This window comes from Pipistrellus hanaki, assembly GCF_964339955.1.
Source record: "Pipistrellus hanaki genome assembly, chromosome: 3".
Lineage (NCBI taxonomy): Eukaryota > Metazoa > Chordata > Mammalia > Chiroptera > Vespertilionidae > Pipistrellus > Pipistrellus hanaki.
Genome location: NC_140505.1, coordinates 92539738 through 92560140, shown reverse-complemented (window position 1 = coordinate 92560140; position 20403 = coordinate 92539738). Strand labels below are relative to the sequence as shown.

The following is a 20403-nucleotide window of genomic DNA, read 5'->3' as shown; positions in this document are numbered from 1 at the left end:
AAGAGACAGATAATCATCTCTTTCTATCCTTATACCCACACTCCACTCAGGGGCAGGACAGGTAATTTATTACAACAACTGTGAATGGTAGCTATAAAAGCAGCAAGAGAATGAAAATGTGAGCTCAATCACCTCTGGGGGCTTTTATAAAAGTGTAATAAAATAACATAGTACAGAAAGAGAATAAGAGAAGATTTATAAATTAGAAGTAGTCACACTCGGGACCAGAGAACAACAAACATCCTCTTACCCATCTCCTCCAGACTACTGATATGTTTCCACTGGGAGGGACACAGGGAGAAACTGTTCTAGGCTTATTCTTACTAATACAATTTTAGGCTTGATTTTATTTGCAGTGATCAAAACCATAGTTGATTCATTGCAGGTTTATTTACAGTAATCAGGATATGGAAACAACCTAAGTGTCCGTCAGTGGATGAATGAATAAAGATGATAAAGGTACATATATACAATGGAATACTACTCAGCCATAAGAGATATGAAGTATGAAATGTGAAACATAGATATGGATCTTGAGGGTACTCTACTAAGTGAAAATAAATCAGATGGAGAGACAAAGACCATCTGATTTCATTCATTTGTGAAATCTACACAAAACAAAACACACACACACACACACACACAAAACCTGTGTAAAACCAAATAGATAAAGAGAACAGATTGGTGGTAATCAGAAGGGCAGAGTTTAGGGACAAAATGGGTGTAGTGTGTCAACTGTATGATGATAGATAGCAACTAGACCTTTGATTGTGATCACTTTGTAATGTATACAGATTCTGAATTACAGTGTTGCACACCTAAAATTTATATACCAATTTAGCTCAATTAAAAAAAGAATTGATAAGGAGAAACTAAAGAGGGAGTCTATTTCATATTATTTACAGTCAATTCAATGGTTATTATTCTCTTCCTTAATGTCTTTAAAAAATATTTGTATTGATTTCAGAGAGGTAGGGGGAGAGAGATAGAAACATCAATGATGAGAGAGAATCACTGATTGGCTGCCTCCTGCACATCCCACACTGGGATCGAGCCTGCCGGGCATGTGCCCTGACTGGGAATAAAACCGTGACCTGGTTCATAGGTCAATGTTCAACCACTGGCTCTTTACAGTCTTTTATTTTTCCTCTTTACATATCAGTTATGAAACCCTTTACTCTTTAATATACTACTATCTTTCCAAATGCTTGTTCCTAGGGGTCACTGCAAATTGGGCGACATGTATATCCCAAAAATAAGAGTCCCAGGGCATTCAAGCATGTTTAATAAAAATTTTACCTGTGGAGGTAAACACATAGCACTCTTCCCTCTTACTACATGTTGACAAGTTGAGGTTGTAGAGAAGGAAGAAGGGCAGTTGTGTAAGCACAGTGGGCACACTGTACTCTTGTGTCTTCTGTAAAATCTGTTTTGACTGCCTGTTTCCCCATCTGCAAATTGATACCCAATTATAGGCTGCCATGAGAATTAATGAGTAACACACAAAGCTTCTAGACAGTGCCCAGTACCTAGTGACTGCTACAAGCCAGCTCTTATCATTAGTGTGTGTCTTCCTCAAGTTTTCTGAATTAGCATGACAACGGCTATTATGATTAACTAGTATTAACCACATGAGAGGAAAATAGCACACTTCAAGTTTTTCTCCTTAAATTTTTTTTAAAAAAATATACTTTTATTGATTTTAGATAAAGAGGAAGGGAGAGGGAGAACATCTATCAGCTGCCTTCTGCACACCTTACCAGGGATCAAGCCCACAACCTGGGCATGTGCCTGACCGGGAATCTAACTGGTGACCTCACGATGCATGGAAAGACGCATAACCAACTAAACCACACAGGACAGGTCTCCTTATAGTTTTTTTAGGAAAAGACTTCAGCAGAGAAGGAGATTCTCTTGGTTGTAAATATCAACAGCTCTTTGTTCAGGTATTTCAGCAGCATGGAACATGGCTTCCAGCTCTGGCATCATTGCAAAGTCAATAAGACTTTGGCTCTCACCTCCTGCAGCCTGTGATCTGGGCACCCAGCCCAGCCTACTCCTCTGAGGCTTGGACTGCCCTGGAGCCACTTCCCTATACTGTGTCCCAGTGTTACTGGGCCTCCCAATGTCAATTTTCTAAGAAAGGTGAACCCAGCTAAAAGGCAGGCAGGTAGCTGGTTTAGAGTAATTCACATTAGACTAAGCTCCAGGAGACTATTTACTCAAAAAAGAAATCTTTATTATTGAAAGTATTAAAGATGTCCCCCTTTATCCCCATTGACCCCTTTTAGCCTGCACCAGCCACCAGCCCAAGGCCTTCACCATACTATTTTCTGTGTCCATGGGTTATGCATATATGCATATAAGTTCTTTGGTTAATCTCTTCTGACCCACCTATCTACCCCCGCCTTTCCTTTGAGATTTGACAGTCTGTACCATAGTTCTCTGCCTTCCCACCATTTTACCAATCAAGAGATTATTTACTTTTATTTTCATTTTTATTTATTTATTTATTTTTAATATATTTTATTGATTTTGTACAGAGAGGAAGGGAGAGAGATAGAGAGTTAGAAACACCGATGAGAGAGAGTCATCGATCAGCTGCCTCTTGCACACCCCCTTCTGGGGATATGCCCGCAACCAAGGTACATGCCCTTGACCGGAATCGAACCCGGGACCCCTTGGTTCCCAAGCCAACGCTCTATCCATTGAGCCAAACCGGTCTCGGCAGATTATTTACTTTTAAAAGAAGAATCTATTAACTTCAATAAGTCTTTGGTAAAATTATGGTAAGGATATTTATTTTATAGCTGGTCTCTCCCCAATGTTGGTCTTTCTAGATCCTCAGTTCTAGAAAACAATAAGCTGTTCTAATTCCATTATAGTCAATATCAGCTATTCCCTAGTTACTAGGTTGAGCTCAAGCCCAAGAACCCGTGATAGGTTAACTTCTTAGAGCCAACATTCTTTCCTTAAGGTCCCAGTTAGAGTTTGAATTCTGAGCAACTACCAAATGTCAAGAGATCACCCTCTCTGGAATTCACTTCAACAGTATTCCTAGCTTTGTTAACTTTGAAAAGGTATGAGAACTAAAAAAAAAATTAAAAAAAAAAGAAAAAAAAGAAAAAGAACATGAGAACTAAATGAAAACATTTATGTAGGTCTTTGTCAGTGCATGCTTTTTGAGAAAAACCAAAAACCCACTGAGGCTCTGGTACCCTTAGGTCCTTGCCTGGTGGTATTGGTCTTCAATAATTAAATTGTGTGCCTTAACCAGCTTGGCTCAGTGGATAGAGCATCGGCCTGTGGACTCAAGGGTCCCAGGTTTGATTTTGGTCAAAGGCATGTATCTTGGTTGTGGGCACATACCCAGTAGGGAGTGTGCAGGAGGCAGCTGATTGAAGTTTCTCTTTCATCGATGTTTCTAACTCTCTCCCTCTCCCTTCTTCTCTGTAAAAAAATTAATAAAATATATTTTAAAAAAATACCAGTACTTTAAAAAAATAATTGTGGGACCACCTTACTTTAAAAAAAAATGTATTTCTTATTGCTTTTTTACAGAGAGGAATGGAGAGGGAGATCAACTGCCTCCTGTACACTCCCTACTGGTTATGTGCCCACAACCAAAATATATGCCCTTGACCGGAATTGAAGCTGGGACCCTTGAGTCCGCAGGCTGACGCTGTATCCACTGAGTCAAACCAGTTAGGATTGGACCACCTTACTTTTTAGTTGGGTTCATCTTTTTTGGGGAGATGGCTTTGGAGGGGCCCAGTAACATTGGGATGCAGGGTGCTGGGAAGATAGCTTTGGAATCTCAGAGAAACAGGTGGCTCTAGGAGTTAAGGGCCTGAATTCTTCTGGTGACAGGGGCTAGTACTATAAAATATTTATTATATATTACAGTTTCAGGCAAGGACCTAAAAGAAAGCAGGCTATACTATGAAATAATAGTGATAGTGGAAATAATTCTGATAGTTTTACTGAAGTATAGAATAAAGAAATGAGTCAATTAATAGGCACACTTGGGACAGCTTCATGTGATTATCTGCTGAAAGGTGAAACTTCATAGGCAAAACTTCCCTTTATGTCAATGAGGGACCAATGGAAGCCGGTGAGTCTTTCTCACATTTTGGAGTGCTGACTATACTTTCCCTTTGCTGGGAGGAAAACAATAATATCAAAGGCAAGGTTGAGATTAGTTTGATTTAGGTTTTGATTCCACCTTTTGCCCATTAAAGGGCCTCAGAAATATTTAGAAAATGTTCATAAAGTATGCAAAGCTATGTGGAAGTTTACCCACAGGAAGTAAAAAAGGAGGTAGAATTCATGTGGCTAGTGAAACCTGGAAGTAATTAAAAGAGATTGGCATATGCCTGGAGCTCCACCTCTTTCCAGGCATATGGAAGGTGTTTATGAACAAAACCTGTCCCATCCAGTACATCAGTGGTGAGAGACAAGGAACAATTGAGAAGAAAGATGCATCGGCAGTGAACACACACAGTTGAAAACTGTGGGCAGTAATAAGAGGACCAAGCAGTCTGTGGCCTTATTACAGGGAGTGCCAATTTGACTTCCTCCCCCTTGTTTCATTATGACTAATCTACTAGTTGGCACTTGTGGGCTGGCTAGTTGACCGGGTCTGAGTTGCAAGGTAAGAACTGGTTTTGGAATCTTGATGAAGTTTTAGTTTTATAAGACTGGAATTCGGGGAGGATTCTTCCTGAAATCCCCTGCTTTGCTGTTACATTTAAGCCCCATGGGGGTATTTTTCTTCCATTTGTACCTCAGGGGGACACTTGTGGGGCATGTGTCCAAATGGCATCATCCTGCCCTATTTTTCAGTATAAAAATAATGTCCCATTTTCATTGCCAGTACTGTTTTATGTATGCATCATAGGATCCCTCCTAGGGATTATCTAAATTGGGGTAATCACCAGGGAATTTATGAGAGAAAAAAACACACACGGATTTCAAGAAGTTTCAGAAAGAAATTGAGACTCAAATGGAGTTCTCCAGCATTTTCACAAAGGGTGGCACAGAGTCACATCTGTTGTCACCACCTTTCTTAGAAGTTTCAGGACACTGTCCTAAATAATAATGGCTCTTCTCTCTTTTCTTATTGGAATATGGGAGGGCAACAGTAGCAAAGGCTTAAATCAGAAGAACACATACATGTATCTGTTCTTCCTCATCATTCATCACAAATAAATTCTTTTTTTAAAAAAAATATATTTTATTGATTTTGTACAGAGAGGGAGAGAGATAGAGAGTTAGAAACATCAATGAGAGAGAGCCATCGATCAGCTGCCTCTTGCACACCCCCTAATAGGGATATGCCCGCAACAAAGGTACATGCCCTTGACCGGAATCGAACCCGGGACCTTTCAGTCCCCAAGCCGACGCTCTATCCATTGAGCCAAACCGGTTTTGGCCATCACAATAAATTCTTAGTCAATTTACTGAGACTTACTGCATACTCCACATCACAATGCTTTTTCTCTCAGCCTCTTCGGGCACCCAGATAATGACCAACTTATTTCAGAGAATGGGGAGCAATAGACTGAAGACTTGGGGCTGGGTGGGAATGAACAGTTTAAGAGGCCTCTTAAACTTTCTACCAAGACAGGGTCTGAGCCAGCTGTGCACTGAGGAGTACAATGAAACAAATGACAGTGTTCAGGCAGAGATGTGAGCCATGTAGGGATGCAGACCCTTTCTGACAGGGGAGACTGGTTATCCAGAACACCAAGAGAACCCAGTACTCTGTTGCTCTATTCTGTGGGGAAACCCAAGAACTCCTCTAGTCCCAGGAGAGCTGCTTCAGAGTAGAGGAGGCCAGGAAGGCCTTTTTAACAACTGACACCCAAGTTCCTAGAGCCCAGTAGGAGCAAACTTGGCACTGAATGCTCCCTCACCAATGTGCCCTCTTTTGGACCAATTCAGCACCAAAGCTGGGCTGTGCCACTGTGGTCAGTATGGTGACCCAGAATACCAGGCCGCTGCTACAAAGGCACAGCAGTGTGTGAGAAGGGGACAGACTCACCCTCCAGGGTTGAGTAGATGAGCAGAACTGGATATACTAGCTCAGTGTCCAGGCCACAGCAAAGGTGTTGTGGGAGAGATGCCAGCCAGGGAGCACAAAACAAGAACCTTCAATGTCACCAGGAGCAAGTCACTGCACCTTAGGAAGAGCCTAAAGGCAGAGGAGACAGGATTGCTCCCTGTCCCCACAACAGCCTGCTAGAATCAGAAACAAAGCTTGTGTGTCCCCACAGTAGACACCACTCAGCGTGGAACTTCCACCGTTTATCTGCTCCAGCCCTCATGCTGCTCACGCTGGCTGAACAAACATGGGACACAGGTAGCATATTTCCTGCTCTTTTCTACCCACAGCTACTACAAAGTAAAATGTCTCCCACTGCCATTAATGAGAATCTATATTTCAGGTATAAATACCCTGTTTCCCCATTTTAAAAATATATATTTTATTGATTTTTTACAGAGAAGAAGAGAGAGGGATAGAGAATTAGAAACATCGATGAGAAAGAGTCATCGACCAGCTGCCTCTTGCACACCCCCTTCTGGGGATATGCCCGCAACCAAGGTACATGCCCTTGACCGGAATCGAACCCGGGACCTTTCAGTCCGCAGACCGATGCTCTATCCACTGGCCAAACTGATTTAGGCTGTTTCCCCATTTTAATACACTTCTGCTTAATCCTTGCCCTGCCCCACCCAACCCTACTGTACCCCATCGCACCCCACTTCACCCCACCCCACTCCACAATTGTTTCAAGCCAACTCCGAGACCAGTCTGAGCTACTCCCTTTCCCATCCTCCAACCAGGAAAAGGGTAAGGAAAAGAAAAACTCAGAAACCTGAAGATTGTTTGGAATTTATTCTCTTAAATAAGAATGGTAACATTTGTTAAGAAAAATTAAAAGCACAACACCTTAGTTTCACAGAAACCACAAAAACCAAGTTATATAACGAAATAAAAAAACTCACAAAGAAACACAGCAAAACTCACAACAGCGCAGGCTAAAAACAAGGGCAAAACATAAAGGCTTCAAAGGCCAAAGGTGGAAAGGGTATGGGGTCTTGGGCACAGCTCATCCTCCCTCGCTCAGGTTTCTTTGTACCACTGTTGTGAGAACCCATCTGCTGCTTACCTTTGCACCCCTTCCTCTACCCTGAGCTGAATGGCGGTGGAAAAGGGTACCCATTAATTCACTGGTCATGCGTTCAAGGCCACTCTGGGGCCCTTTTTAGGAGGGACTAAAAATGTTCCACTGTCTTACAGAAATACACCGAACACTAAGAGACAGCAGCAAGCTGCAACGACTAGTTCGGTGGAACAAGTACCTAAACCTGAAAGCAAAACAGAGGTTAGGTACGATGTTGTTTCTCTGTGGCATTTCACCAGCAACAGAACCCAGACTTTCCTAGTTTGCTCTCAAATCAATTTCTTGAAGCTGAGAGTGTATACTGTCCATTTTCTGAGCTATAGGTATGCTGGCTACTCTGTCCACTGCCAGTCTGACCAGAACATAAGCCAGGCCAATGACCTAAGGAATAGGAAGCTTTAGAAATAGCTTCATCAATATTGTTATTATTTAGATTACGATTATCTAAATATCTATTCATATATATGAAGTTAAACCTATAAAAATAGGTAAGTGTATGTAAATAAATATTCATACATCACCATTAACTATGACTCTTGGGGCAGGGTTGGGGTGTTAAGCTAGATCGCAAAACCTCTTTGCTCTACTAACAGGTTTTTTAAAAATGTTCCTAAGGGGAAGCATTGAGATTTCCTAATTACCTTCTCCCAGACAGGAGCTCCAAGACTGAACAGAATTCCTTGTACTAACATGGCAAATCTAGCTGGTATGCAAAGAAATGCCTGCATTTTCTAACGTCCATTCAGCATCTGCACTATGAAACCTAATGGATTATGCAAGGGGTGTCTGGGGACGGGGAGCAGGCACCTGCCATGTGTTATTCTGCTAGGTACCTTTTTAAGTTAAGATTACCTTTTCCATAAGATAAGAGACAACTAAATGTTTCTTCCATTCCATCTCTGTTCCTATACTAGAAGAACAGCTCTTTGGTTTCTTGTTATGACACCATAGTTTTTATACTTTATTTTTGGTTATAGACTACACGAGATATAATTTTTTCTGAAGTCAGGGTAGGTACTCTGAGGAAAGGAATATCTGTGCCAGGTCCACTAATCTGTAGCAGTTAAGAATAAGAAGCTTGGAAACAAAGCAGCTAAGATTTGAGAACAGAAAGGAGGGTTTTTTTGGTATTAAAAGCACTTAACAAAAATAATGTGAACAATGTCTTCCAAATACTAAATCAGGTAGCAGTTACAGACTAGGTTACTAGAGAAAGATAACCCTGAAGGGCAGACCTACAGTAGAGTCTTTTAACTTGTGGGTTGTGTTTGTTTTTTTTTGCAATAGTAGTAATTTTGGCATGAGGGGAAAGGAACATAAGGGAGAGGAGACCAATGCCACAAAATAAAGAGAAGGCACAAAGCAAAAGTACAGCATGGTCATGTGCCAGCTACAGCTATAACTTTTCAGACTCTGACCTCTGGGTATATGAGTCTAGGAGGATGGTTTATTTGGACATGGCAGAATCAAGTTCATTCAGTTATAGCCTTTTCTTGTTTAGAGTACAGCAGAGAATATCTACCATGGATATGGGTTAATGTCTGCTACCTATGACACACATTTGATACAACTAAAACTCCTGAGTTTTTCTGAAGCCTTTCGAAAGAAAATTCTCGTTAATCAATCAATGCTTAAGTTGGGATATAAAAAAGGAAATCCCTATCAAAGGAGAGAAAAAAAAAAGTCTCTTTCATGGCAACTATAAAAGATCACCCATGATTCTGCTCCTTTTCTACAGAGGCTAGCAAAATTAGGCACCTCACAGGGGAAGCACTGCTGCTTTGGAACATGTTCAGACTCAGAGCTGTGATTTCCAAAAGCTCATGTCTCCAGAGGCAGATACTAACTGCATCTTGTCAGCACTAAGTCCTTGCCTTCTTACCACCTAGAGAGTCCCTTAAATTGGGGACAGTGCCTGCCTCGTTCCTTGAGATGCCACATCTTGAACCCCTTGTGTTGTAACAGGCAAGTTACCTTTAGAATCAAGAACCATGGGGATTGATTTTTTCCTCAGGGCTTGCTTTTTTTTTTTTTTTTTTTTTAAATATATAATATATTTTTATTGATTTCAGAGAGGAAGGGAGAGAGAGATAAAAACATCAGTGATGAAAGAGAATCATTGATTGCCTCCCGCATGCTCCCTATTGGGGATCAAACCAGCAACCCAGGCATGTGCTCTTGATCGGAATCAAACCTGGGACCCTTCAGTCTGTAGGCCAATGCTCTATCCACTGAGCAAAACCGGCTATGGCAGAGCTTTAATTCTTTAACCATATTGCAAACTCTCTACTTTTTTTTTTCTTATCAAGACCTGGGGATGGGGGTGGGGATCACTTTGCAAAGGATATGACTGCCTAATCATCTCTCGTCTTCTCTCCCTGCTTTGTAGAGTATTCTTCCCTTAATTCTTTATAATACAAACTAGACAATAAAATGCTTTCAAACTAGAAAATAAAATGGCAAACTGAACCAGTAGGGAAAGTGAATAAATGTAACTTTTTCAGGAACAACCTGAATTTCATGGTGTTTTTTAATTTTAAAGAATGTTCTGTACTCTATACCCAAAAAGAAAGTTTAATTTCCTTGAATTGTTTTACTGAGAAGCCAGGTTCTTTGGAAAATCCATCTCTGCTGGAATGAGACCTGGTTAAATGCACATTCTAGAGTGCAGAGCCCAAACCTCTGTTTGGATCCTTTTGGTTATTTTTCTCTTCCAGTGCTTCCCCATATTCTGCAAAGGGCTATCAGCACTTCATGAAAGAGACAGACGATAAAGGGTTTCAAGGCTTAGAAGGTTTCAATATAGAAGGCTATATTCGTGGCTTAAACTTTGCTATAAACTGTTGGTACAATCTGCAGGGCACTTAAAAAAGTTTCCCCAGATTATAATAAGGGCACACATAGTAGAAGGAGCCAAGCTCACCTAGCTCAGTTGGGGTATCCTGAGTCTTAGCCTCCGGATCACCTCACCAGGGGTATCACATACCCTCCAGTACATTCTCTCTCCCAGAACACATGAGGTTCACATTAGTTCTTACACACAGAAAAAGAAGCAACCCAGGGAACCTTTCATTTGAAGGTTGAGTGGGTAATTCTTGTCTTCTTAGTTTCTGGCATTAGCTAATAATCTTAGTTTTTATATGATAATTTTTAAGAGTTTGTAAATGGATGCTTTAGACATATTTGAATAGGATGAAATGTGTGATAGACAAAAACATGGCCCTGTTGACTTCCTTTCTTTCTTACACAGTGACCTGGCCTGTAAACAATCTGGACTGTACTGAAGACATCAGCTTATGGAACTATGGACATATCTCACAGGCTGGTTTGACATTGAGTAGATAAATATATAGATAGGCAATTTTAAGGGAGGAAAACACAATTCTTCAAAATGAACCAAGTCCTGCCCTGCAAAGATCAGAATAAATGTGTTTTTAGAGGATGGTATCATTTACCTCCTGACACAAGGAAATGGTTCCTAAGAGTGGGACAAATTAGGGCTTGATCCTCATTAGAAGTTCAAATGCCCCAAAATGATCAGGACAGGGCATATCCTTTAATGGTTATAGGTCAAATAGAAGAGAAGTATCAGTTCATCTAGATACCTAAATAGGGAATGGGATGCAAGAATTTCAAGTCCAAGAGAACATAAATCCAGATAATGGGCCTTATCAAACTCAGTGCTATGTCAAGAGTCCCATACTGGAGCTATAAGAGGACCTTGTAATTCTCGATTATCACCTGGGTCAATGACAAAAACAGCCTCTTTAGAATTCCTATTTATCTAGACAGAGCCTAGAGCAACCACCTTCATGTGTTTGATGGCCACAAGACTATAGCAATACTTTTGAGATACTGAGTAGATATTATGAAGCTTGGGTAATAATGCTTACCAGATGAGGCCCCTACTGGCCCACGGTTTGCCAGTAAAACTCCCCTCTGATTTGTACCAGCACCTCTGACAGGCCATAGAGAAAGGGGACTCCGAATGCAAGAAGCTGGCACATGAAAAAGGAGTCCAAAGGGTTTTGGGCCACCTGATGGCCAATCGAAGAAATGTTGCTTTGGAGGTGTTGGCTCATCTCCCTGGCCTTGTCACAGAGGCCAAAAGAGTGACGTGCTACCCAGCCAAACAAGGAAGTGAGGCTACCTGGAGTTCTATCAGCAGGGTTGGTGACAGTATTGACTGGTCCATTTGCATCTGCAATGAGGCCATCTTGCAGGGGTCCTCTGGCATCCTAGGAAAGTCAAAAAGAAAAATAAGAGTGACTGACTGAACCACTCGAAAATCAGGAGGCAATGACATCCCAACTAGTTAGTTTGTTGCTCTTACCTTTAACCCAGAGCTATATTCCACACAAAGTAAGTCTTTCTTTAAAAAAAAAAAAGGACATATTTCACATGGAAGTTATGAGTAGTCAAAATCTAGCTCCACCCAAGTATAACTTTTCCTACAAGTCCTTCTTCAGTCAACAGGAGCCTCTCAAGTAAGAATTAGCTGGCCTGCTCCCTGACAAGGAGACATCATGGAGTAAAGATGGAGGGAGGAGCTAGTTACTCTCATTAAAAAAAAAAAAAAAAAGAGAGAAGGAAAAAGGTACTTAGATAAATTATTCACACAAGAAAGAAACTGAAAGGAATTGGCAGTCAGAGCAGATTATTTACAACTAAGTTCATTTTTAGGCTGTCCTTTTCTCAGAGAGATGTTTGTTTACAAAGGTAAAAGTCTTTTATACAGAGTGAACAGAAGGGAAGGTCTGACACAGTATTCTAAATCCAACTCAGGTGGTGGATAGAACATTACTTCAGTGAAATGCAGCATTAGATTAGGCTTGAAAAGTTGGTTCCCTCTCCGAAATGGACTATGACCACCTCTCAAGCAAGCCTTTCTTATTCACAGGAAAGGCAATTTCAGTGGCCATTCAGCAGGCTCTGCTGGCTACACACTGACCTGTCATGACACTGAAATACATAGTACTTGCTGCTTCTCCCCAAGCAGAAATGGATTACCGTTACCTTTCCAGACGAAGAAGTCACTGGTCTCTTCCTCTGTGCAGAGCTGGAGAGTCGGTAACAGTAGTGTGGTTTACAGTAGAATTTACCTGCAGGCAGCAAGAGGCAGAGGAAAGGGGAATGAGCACAACTCTATAATTCTGAACTTTACTTCCTGGTCTTGGCACATTCTCTTCCATCTCCTCAAGCCCTGAGCATCATCACCACCCTAGCCTTTTCCAGGTTCAGGCTTCTTGTAAAACTTTGTTTTCAGCCATTCTCTCCCCTTTATCCTTTGGATATGTGAAGGCCATTGAGCCATTAGCCAATCAGTGCCCAGAACAAAGATGTAAGGTTTACATGGCAGAGCCAGGAAACAAAGTGGCAGTGTATGTAGAACAAAGATATGGTCACATGAAAAGCTGGGAATAACATTTGTGGGGAAACCAAGAATGAATACAAATGTAGGGTGGAGGTGTGGAGGCTGCAGGGGTGGGGCAGCACTGAATGTTAGTTAACTCAGACAGTACCCCTCTGCTGCCCCTTGTCAGCACTGGTCAGACTGCAACTTATGACCCCTTAGTGGCTTAGGATCAGCATTTAGAAACAATACAATGCAAAACCAAACAAGCAAACAAAAAAATCCCAAAATGGACTATAAATAAAATTAAACAAAATACATAGAATAAAAAGCATTAGAGTGGTACATAATCAGAATTAAGTATTATTTCTTGCAACTTTTAGCTGTGACTACATTTGTTTACTGGGTCCTAATGTAACATATATTTGCTAGAGTGGGCATGGTCAAAATGATGAACAACTACTGATCTTGGCTTTTCCCATGACACTGGTGGTGATTAAGTCACAAAGGGTCTTTTTTTTTTTTTTTTTTTTTAACTTTCTTTCTTCCAGTTAAAGAGCCACGGCTTTTGAAAAATTAAAGGGTAGATCTTATTATACTGTTGAAACAGGAGAAATCCCACTCATTCTTCTCATTTGTATAAAGTGCTCTTTCAAGAAATGAACGTTTCCATTCTCAAAGTTAAAATAAGAGAACCTAACCTGAAAAACAATAGAAAAGATCAATAAAACTAAGAACTGTTTTTTAAAAAGAAAAACTGACAAACCTTAACTAGACTAATTCAGAAAAACAGAGGACCCAATTTAATATAATCAGAATCCAAAAAGGATATATTACAAATGATATCACAGAAATACAAAAGATCATGAGAAACTACTATGAATAATTAATTATATGCTAACAGGCTAGATAACCTAGAAGAGACGAATAAATTCCTAGAAACATTCAATCTATTACTAAGAGTAAATCATGAAGAAATAGAAAATTTGAATAGACCAATATCAAATGGTCTATTATCAATAAATTCAGTAATCAAAATTCTCCCCAAGCATAAAAGCCCAGGACCAGATAAATGTTTATACTAAACATTTAAAGAAGAATTAACAGCAATACTTCTCAAACTCTCCCAAAAAACTGAACAGGGGGTAGTACTCCCAAATTCATTTTACAATGCCAGTATTACCCTGAAACCAAAGCCAGATAAGGTAGCTACAAGAAAAGAAAATTATAGACCAATATCCCTGATTAGCATAGATGCAAAAATTCTCAACAAAATGTTAACAAACAGAATTCAATCACATTAAAAGGATCACTTGGCATAATAAACTGGGGTTTATTCCTGTGATGTAAGGATGATTTAACATATGCAAATCAATAAATGTGATATAGCACATTAATATAATGAAAGATAAAAAATCACATGATCAGATCAATTGCTACAAAAAAGTATTTGACAAAATACAACATCCTTTTGTGATAAAAATGCTCAACAAATTCAGTATAGAGGGAACATACCTCAACATAATAAAGGCCATATATGATAAGCCCAGAGCTAACATCATGCTCAATGATGAAAAGTTGAAAGCTTTTCCTCTAAAATCAGGAACAAGACAAGAGTGCACACTCTCACCACTCTTATTTAACACCAGAGGCCTGGTGGGGTCCTGAAGGGGGCGGTGGGGTTCCCAGTGGGTGGAGGGAGCCAGGACGTGATTGGCCCTCCCAGTGGGCAGTAGGGGATCTGAATTCATCCCCTGGATCCGTTCCCCTAACATTTGTGCTGGATGTCGGGAGCAATCTGGCGACCTATATTGTTTCTTCCTTGCAGAGTGTCTAGAAGGGGGGAGGGGTGTGTGTGTGTGTGGAGAGGGGCTGCAGTGCCAGAGGCTGACTACAAGGAGTCCTGCAGTACTGCTGGGATCGTAGGCCGCACTGGTCCGTTGGTGCCTGGCCCTTTCTCTGGAGATTGGACCTGCAGGACTACTGAGGAAGTGAGTGGCTGTTGCTGGGCTGGTGGGCTGCTGGGAAGGGTCGGTCAGCTGAGCAGCAAGCACTCCCACTGTGGAAGGACACTGACCACCGGGGGCAGCTCCTGCATTGAGCAGTTGGCTCCTGGTAGTCAGTGTGCAAGACAGCAACTGGTCATTCTGGTCATTTGGTCATAATGGTCACTTAGGGTTTTATATATTTAACATAGTGCTGGAAGTCCTAGCCAGAGTAATCTGACAATAAAAAGAAATAGAAGGCATCCAAATAGAAAAGGAACAAGCAATATTGTTTTTGTTTGAAGATAATATGATCTTATATATATAAAATTCTAAAGACTTCACCAATAACCTCTAGGACTAACCAACAAATTCAGTAAAGTTTTAGGATACAAAATCAACATACAGAAAGCTACTGCATTTCTATATGTTAACAACAAAACATCTGAAAAAGAAATAAAACAATCTCATTGAAATAGCATCAAAAACAATAAGATACTTAGGAATAAATCTAACCAAGGAATGGAAGACCTGTATACCAAAAATAACATGACACTGATTAAAGAAATTAAAGAAGACACAAACAAATGGAAAAGTATACTAAATTCATAGATTAGGATAATTAATATTATTAAAATATCCATAATACCCCAAACAATATATAGATTCAATGCAATTCCTAAGAAAATACCAATGGCATTTTTTAAAGTAATAGAAAAAAAAATCTTAAAATTTGTATGAAACCACAAAAGAACCTAGTCAAAGCAATCCTGAGAATGAAGAACAAAGCTGGAGCCATATATTCCCAGTATCATAGTAATCAAACACTATGATACTGGCATAAAAATAGGCACACAGGCCAATAGAACAGAGTCAAGAGCCTAGAACACACATATATAGTCCTATATAATAAATGGGTAGTATGCAAATTGTTCCCTCAACCATCAGTTCTTCTAGGAGTTTGACTAGGGGGCAGGCTGGCCATGGGGAGGGAGGCTCCAGCTGGTGGCAGTGGCAGGCCGGTGATGGCAGGCAGAAGGAGGAAGGGAGGCAGTACCCAGCTGGCCACTGTGAGCATTAGGGCCCTTACCAGTACCAGTGCATGAATTTCACGCACTGGGTATCTAGTCAAGTAATATTTGACAAGGAAGCTAAGAATAGTCTATCAGGAAAAGAGTGTCTTCAATAAATGATGCTGGAAAAACTGGATAACCACATGTGGAAACATAAAATTGGACCTCTATCTTAATCTACTTAATAAACTTAAAATGGGTTAAAGACTTAGTGTAAGACCTGACACTGACTCCTAGAAAAAAACAGGGAAAACTCCTTGGCATTAGTTTTGGAAGGGATTTCCTGGATACGATAGCAAAAGCACAAGCAAAGAAAGCAAAAAATAAACAAGTGGGATTACATTAAACTAAAAAACTTCTGCACAGCCAAAGAAACCATCATCAAAACGAAAAAGCAGCCATCAGAATAAAAGAAAATATTTGTCAATTATATATATGACAAGGGGTTAATATATAAAATATGTAAAGAACTAATATAACTCAATAGCAAAAAAATCTAATGACCTAATTAAAAAATGGGCAAAGAAACTAAATATACAGTTTTCCAAAGACATACAAATGGCCAAGAGGTAGATGAAGAAGTGCTCAGTTATCACCAGGGTAATGCAAATCAAAACCATGAGGTATCACCTCACACCTGTTAGAATGGCTGTCAACAAAAGAAATAGTGTTGGTGAGAATGTGAAGAAAAGGGGGCCCCTGTGCAGTGTTGTTGGGATTTTAAACTGGTAAAATCACTATGAAAACAGTATAGAGGTTCTTCAAAAAATGAAAAATAAGACTCATATGATCTAGTAATCCCACTTCTGGGTATTTACCTAAAGAAACAGAAGTTAAAATTTTGTAAAGATATCTGCGCCCCCAGGTTAATTGCAGCATTTAATCACAATAGCCGAGATATGGAAACAAGCTGTGTCCACTAATTGGTGAATGGATAAAGAAGATGTGATTATATACACAATAAAATATTATTATCAATCAAAGAAAACCCTATTTGTTAGGTTTGAAGGAGCAATTGAATCGATATCCCTCCCCCAGGAAATGACTTTTCAGCCATGTCACTATGGACATTGGACATTCCCTTTTGCTGAGACCACATTCCATGATCTCTCCCCTCCCAACCTGCACAGAGACTTCTCCACCCAGAAAAAGCCCATCTAGAGTCCTTTAAAAACCTCTGACTCCCAGTCTTCGGGGCCTGCTGGAGCTCAGCCACTGGGTGTGTGGATGATTAAATAAATTTGTAATCTCTCACCATTCTGGCCTTGTGAATTCCTCCTTCGGCAATCTAACATTTGGTGTCAAAATGCAAGGGGGCTCCATGAGGATGGGGAGCCACTGCCTGGCTTCAATAACTCTGAGTTTGCTACTCGGAAAGCATTAGGCAACGGCAGCTAGACCTGGGCTTACCTTTGAATCGTACTCAGGTGATGTGATTGCCAGCCACCATTAGGCGTTCCTCCCTATGGATCTTCCCAAACCAGCCATGGAGGACGCAGCATCAGGAACCTCTCCTTCTCCATTGCTGACAGTCCATTCCACACCGGCCAATCTTCTCTAGATAAGTGACATCCTACAATTCCCCTTCTCTTTTGCCCACTCTCTCTCTTGCTGACTTCTCAAAAATCTCTCGTCTCAAAAGTCCTAGCACTAAGCCAGAAGACTCCTCAGCCATTTGGCTTTGGGTCCTTCTGGATAGGGGAGGCATAGTCCAGAGGGTCACCTCTCATTTCTCATGGTGATTTGTTTAGCAGTGCGGATGCCTGCCCTAAACAGTCACCTTTGGATTTGTAGTCTATCACTCACTTTTCCTCTCTGTGGACCACGCTACTCTACCTCTGCACACTCGCGGGGGAGATCATACCCAACCACTTCATTTTACTTTGTAACACTGTTTGGCCACAATATAAACTAGAGAGTAAGTCTCAATGGCCTGAAAACAGCACTTTTAATTTTAATACATCGTACAATTTAGATAATTGCTGTAACTGCAATGGAAAATGGTCAGAGATTCCCTACATCCAAGCCTTTTTACCCTTCAGTCCCAATCCTCTCTCTCAGTCCTGCTCTATCCATCAGAACCTTCTCCTTTTACACCAAACATCATACCTCTAACACTTCTGATTCTGAATCTACTTTGGACCCAGCAGACCACTGATCTCCACCCCCTTACCCATCACCTGCAGTAGATTCCCAAAACCTAGACTTTTCTAACCAGCAACCACCTTTTCCCCTACCCCAAGAGCCCAAATCCCAAGAACGCAAGCTCTACACAGCATTTTTTCACCTAATATTTGCTCTTGGTCCACCCAAAGACCACCTTCCTCAACAGCCTCTTCTATTTCTGTGCCCATTCTATCCCTTTGGGAGGTATCAGGAACTGAGGGTATTAGGGTCAATGTTGACAAACTTAATGAAATCATTCAAAGCCCTGACGAAAACCCAGCTCTCTTTCTCTTCTGCCTCATAGAGGCCTTACAGAAATTTACCATCTTAGACTTCAATTCACTAGAGCACATGTGTCAAACACAAGGCCCGCGGGCCAAATCCAGCCCGCCAGGCCTTGCAACGTGGCCCGCACCGCGCTGTCATCACTGCACTCCGCTGTCAGTTTATGACATTGTCAGTTTATGACTGTTCAGTAAACCATTTGGCCCGCGATTTAGGCTGGATTTTAGATTTTGGCCCCTTCTCTGATTGAGTTCGACACCCCTACCCTAGAGGGAGCCCTTCTTCTGAATACCCATTTTATATCTCAGTCAGCCCCCACATATGCTGCAAATTTAAAAACATAGACATAGGTCCACAAAACACTAAAAAAGACCTTGTTAACCTGACCTTTAAGGTCTTGGATAATAGAAACAAGGAGACCCAAATTAAAAAACAAAGTTGAGCTCAGTCAAAGGCTGAGACCCAGAGTAGACCTTTCAGCTCCTAGCTACCACTCTCATGAACCCTAAACAAAGTGCCCAACACTCTCATGAACCCAAATTAAGTCCTCCAACCAACGGTAAGTCAGAGCTAAGCCTCTTCTGGGCCTGTGCTTCAAATGCAACAAGAGAGGACACTGGACCAAGTCCTGTCCAAATCTGAAACTCACACCTGGGCCCTGCCGAAAGTGCGGAAGGGAAGGCTACTGGAATCAGACTATAGCCTGGCCCCTCCTGGTTGGACCTCAGCAAGGCTGCTCTCTGGATCTGGTTTGGAGCTCCCAGACCTGGGACTGGCCACCAAAGACTGAAGCTGCCCAGGCCCTGACAGGGACCCACAGACTTACATGACCAGGACAGAGCCTCGGGTAATGATTGTGGTGGCAGGTAAACTGATCTCCTTTTTAACTGACACTGGGGCCACTTATTCTGCCCTCTCCAAATTTGCTGGGACCCTGTCTCTCCTCAGTCTCCATTATGGGGGTTGATAGATTAGTCTCACAGCCATTAGCCACCTCACCTCTACACTGCATCTTACTAAATACTCGCATTCACTCCTTTCTAGATCCATCTCAATGTCCTACTGGAGCTACCGAGCATCCCCTCATAAAGCCCAGTTGTCCCAAACCACAGTTGCCTACTTCACTTTCACTCTCACCCCATAAAGCTGTACCATTCCTTAGACTGTAAACATCTTATCTCCTGCATGACTGTCCCCTCCTCTAAACAAGAAATACTTTCCTTTCTCAGGCTTGCTGGTACTCCCCACTCTGAGTTCCCAACTTCAGCCTTCTCATAAAACTCCTCTATGACATGACATGGCGAAGGGATCCCCCCCCACTTCCCCTCACTGAGCCGTCAGATTCCAAGGCAAGCATTATTACCCTCTTGAATGTTCTAAAAACTGATCTTTCCTCAGCAACTTCTTATCCCCTCCACCCCCAAAGAATAGTTTCTTTACTAAAACTGCAAATGCTTAACAGTTCGGCTACTATCAGAAGCTGAACTCATTATAACCCAAACCTTAGCATGTTATCTCTAAGGAAAAATGTGGCAGTTTTAAATCCAAGCGTTTGGAGGCCTGAAAAATTCAGTCCTAGAACAGGCTGTAAGAACTGCTCACTCTCCCACTTGGCCTTTTCTTCAGCCTCATATGCCTACACATAACTTCCCAAAGTCTTCTTTGGCAACTTAAAAGCTTTGGAGCATTGCTGGGTTAAATGATAAATATCTAAACATCTCAATAAGTTTTAAGTTCACCTAATTTTAGCTTTTGTTACAGAAAATCTATAAAGTAGATTTGGAACTGTTAATGTAATGTCTTGTGCTTTAAGTTAAGTTTTTTGAAAGTGAGAGTGTTCATAAATGTTAATCTAAACAATGCTGACTGTAATTGGAAAATTAAGGTTACAAGCAGATAGGGAAACTGAGATAGTAAAACAGTAGTTTGCAACCATCTAGAAAATCCAGATGCCAAGAAGTTTGTAGTCATCTAGAAAACCCTGTCTTCCTTAAACCAGGACACTTAAGAGTAAATGATTTGCAGATAAACCTCATTTTGGTATATTAGATTAGAGTCCTCCAAATTAATGTCTCTTTCCTTCCACCAGACCATTTATCATAATTCTTGTTTGTCTAGCTTTTGCCCCAGTAATATTAAATTTTATAAAACAGTTAATCTCCACCAGGTTACAAGCCCTACTTGCATTCAGAAAGTATCACCCCTAGACACAATCAAAACCTCCTTTTGTTCCCAGGCCTCACTGGCCCTTTGACACCTAGAGGAAGGATGATGGGCCAGGTATAGATATAGAAAATCAATGGGCCAGAAAGCTCTGGATGCTAGCAAGGGGCAAAACTGGGAAAATAAGA

At 41.1% G+C, this 20403-nt stretch overlaps 1 protein-coding gene across 6 annotated transcripts in view; it reads right to left on the bottom strand.

Annotated features, from left to right (window-relative positions):
* Nucleotides 1-20403, bottom strand: part of MICAL3 (microtubule associated monooxygenase, calponin and LIM domain containing 3) — a 250954-nt gene that overhangs the window by 90240 nt on the left and 140311 nt on the right. For all 6 annotated transcript variants that reach the window (XM_084878513.1, XM_084878514.1, XM_084878515.1 and 3 more), the window contains 2 exons: nt 12207-12292; nt 11341-11428 (listed from right to left, as the gene is read on the bottom strand). In XM_084878513.1, the coding sequence (XP_084734639.1) occupies nt 11341-11428; nt 12207-12292 (174 nt within the window). The remainder of the gene's footprint in view (nt 1-11340; nt 11429-12206; nt 12293-20403) is intronic.